General features: G+C 36.1%; 1 protein-coding gene across 1 annotated transcript; it reads left to right on the forward strand.

Moving 5' to 3' along the window:
• The first annotated feature begins 1,327 nt into the window (after positions 1-1,327).
• On the forward strand, positions 1,328-2,746 carry LOC111430405 (dof zinc finger protein DOF4.6-like). Its single transcript, XM_023066630.1, has 2 exons — positions 1,328-1,429; positions 1,850-2,746. The coding sequence occupies exons 1-2, from the start codon at positions 1,406-1,408 to the stop codon at positions 2,666-2,668; spliced, it is 843 nt and encodes a 280-aa protein (XP_022922398.1). The 5' UTR covers positions 1,328-1,405; the 3' UTR covers positions 2,669-2,746.
• Positions 2,747-2,787: the final 41 nt, after the last annotated feature.

A 2,787-nucleotide genomic window follows, 5' to 3' on the forward strand; every position in this document is an offset into this window, starting at 1 on the left:
TTAATTAGTGATTAAGAAAGCTTAATTAGAGTGAGCATATGATATATTATTCATATTGGCCATTACACATAGCATAATGGCCTTATTCTTTTAATACCAACCTACCTTCTACCAACTTTCCTCTATGTCTCTCCAACCAAGGAAATTTAATAAATTCATCCTTTCAAAAGTGGAAACTTAGAAGATAGCCCTAAGCCAAGCTGGTGAAACAACCTCACATTCAAATATATCTTCTCTTTATGTTGTTTTGATCGAAATATTCGTAATCAAATAAGATATTTCAGCTGTGAGATCCTACATCAGTTGGGGAGGAGAACGAAGCACCCAATGTAAGAGTATGGAAACCTCTCCCTAACAGACGCATTTTAATAACTTTGAGGGAAAACTCGAAAGTTCCAAAGAGGACAATATCTGCTAATGTTGGGCTTCGAGCTGTTACATCCATCTTAGTTTATCCTTTAACTACATCCAACTGGAAAATGTTCCATTCTGATGCCATTTGTAACGCCCCGTGTATAGGATTTAAACGAGGATTTGAAATTCAGATTCAACAGTTTAAGGACCATCAATTCTTGTGCATCACCTACGACATGACCACGTTACCTACTTATTACTCAACATGGATCCTTCATTATGTTTTATCCTCACATGCTTCCTAGGAGTTCCCCTAATACATAAATCACTTTAGGTTAAGCACACTTAATTTTGAAGTTCCATGCTTTCTTAGTATCATATCCTTAAGGATCACTCTCATTCATATATGGTATCGATTCGTTTATGTATATCTCATTTACTCGATTGTCACACTTGTGTTTAATAGAACTCTAAAGTTTATTTTTATAAAAGAAAAAAAAAAGTAAAAAAGCAAATTGTCATCGAACATAGTCTATACTTTAGTTTTAAAAATTTAGCTTGAATTTTGAAAAAAACGCTTTTAAAAAGCGGGCAACGGATCAAAATTCGGTCGATACTTATAAAATTAATTAAAAAAAAAAAGAAGTAAAATAGTGATTTAAAGAAAGATTATAGAAATTTAACGTTGAAATGGGGTATGGGAACATTGGCAGTTGTTGGCATGATGAATGGTCGTAGAAAATTGGGGTGGCCACAGTGTGAGCACTGTGAAGAACAAGATTGAACCAAAACATGGATTAGTTTAGTTTAATAATAATAATAATGATAATAAAGCAAAAGGATTGGAGAGGGTGAAAGGACGAAAACACCCTGAAATGAGAGTGAGTTGGCCGACAAATAAGAGTGATGGATATGAATGGATCCCAATCCCATGTTTGCTTTTACACACCATTTTCTTCTTCATTTCTTCTTTTTTCTTCTCTCCTTTTCTTCCCTTTTTCATCACTTCCTTTTCCTTTTCCCCTTTTCTCTCTTCCTCTTCTTAATCCCCATGGATACTCCTCCTTGGCCACAGGTAATCTCTCTCTCTCCTCCTCCTCCTCCTCTTTCTCTCTCTTAACCTCTCTACTTCTAAGCTTTTTAACTTTTCATTTCATGGCTTCTCTTTCCCTTTTCCTTTACATCAGCTCCTCTAAATTCTCTAATGGCTCATCCAAAAAACATGTTTTTTTCTCTAATTTTCATATGGGTCATCGAAAAAACACTTTTTTTTCTCTAATTTTCAGATGGGTCGTCGAAAAAACACTTTTTTTCTCTAGTTCTTTGATGGGTCATCGAAAAAAGATAATTTTTTTCTCTAATTATCAGATGGGTCGTCGGAGAAACACTTTTTTTGATCTGGGTTTGAGAAATGGAGTCTTTTTTGATGATTAGGGTAAAAAAAACGCATGAATTTGATGATGAAATGATTGATTTTTGTGGATTTGGTTATCAGTTTGCAGGTGGTGGAGTGGTTGTTAAACAAATGGAAGGAGGTGAGTCGTCGAGTTCTTCAAAGGCTGGTAATATTAATATTAATAATGTTAATATTAATATTAATAATAATAACAATAATGGTAATTTGTTGGAGAGAAAGGCAAGGCCTCAAAAGGAGCAAGCTTTGAACTGTCCAAGGTGTAATTCGACCAACACAAAATTCTGTTACTACAACAATTACAGCCTGTCTCAGCCGAGGTATTTTTGTAAGTCTTGTCGGAGGTATTGGACGGAAGGTGGCTCTTTAAGGAATGTTCCAGTGGGTGGCGGCTCAAGGAAGAACAAAAGATCTTCACTTTCAGCACCAGTTGATAAGAAGATCAACGGCTCTGATCAAAACCCTAAAATGATCCACCATGCTCATCAGGATCTCAATCTTGCAATCTTCCCTCCAAATAATAATAACCCTATTTCTTCTTCTTCTTCTACTACTTCTTCTTCTCACCTTTTCGGTTCTTTCATGGCGCCGCCGCCGCCGCCGGCTGCGGCGGCCGGAGTCTTCAATGGCGCTGGTGGGTTTGGATTTAATGAGCTGAAACCATCAAGCTTAAGTTTTTCCCTGGATGGGTTTGAGAGTGGCGGTGGGTATGGGAATCATCATCATCATCAAGATCATCAAGATCATCAAGATCAGACGGCTGTTATGTTTCCAATTCAAGATTTGAAGCAAAGTAATGGGAGTGATGAATTTGAACAGAATAGAGGAGGAGGTCGGCATGGAGGGGATAATTCAAGTGGTGGATTTTGGAATGGGATGTTGGGTGGTGGATCATGGTAAAATTTCATTCTTTTACTGTTGTTTTTTTTTTACTTTAAATAGATATGTCACTAAAAAAAGATGAAGAAAAATGGTGTGTCTTTTTTTTTTTTTTTTTTTTTTTTTTTTTTTTTTTTACC

The sequence above is a fragment of the Cucurbita moschata genome, unplaced genomic scaffold (genome assembly GCF_002738365.1).
Source record: "Cucurbita moschata cultivar Rifu unplaced genomic scaffold, Cmos_1.0 Cmo_Scf00033, whole genome shotgun sequence".
NCBI lineage: Eukaryota > Viridiplantae > Streptophyta > Magnoliopsida > Cucurbitales > Cucurbitaceae > Cucurbita > Cucurbita moschata.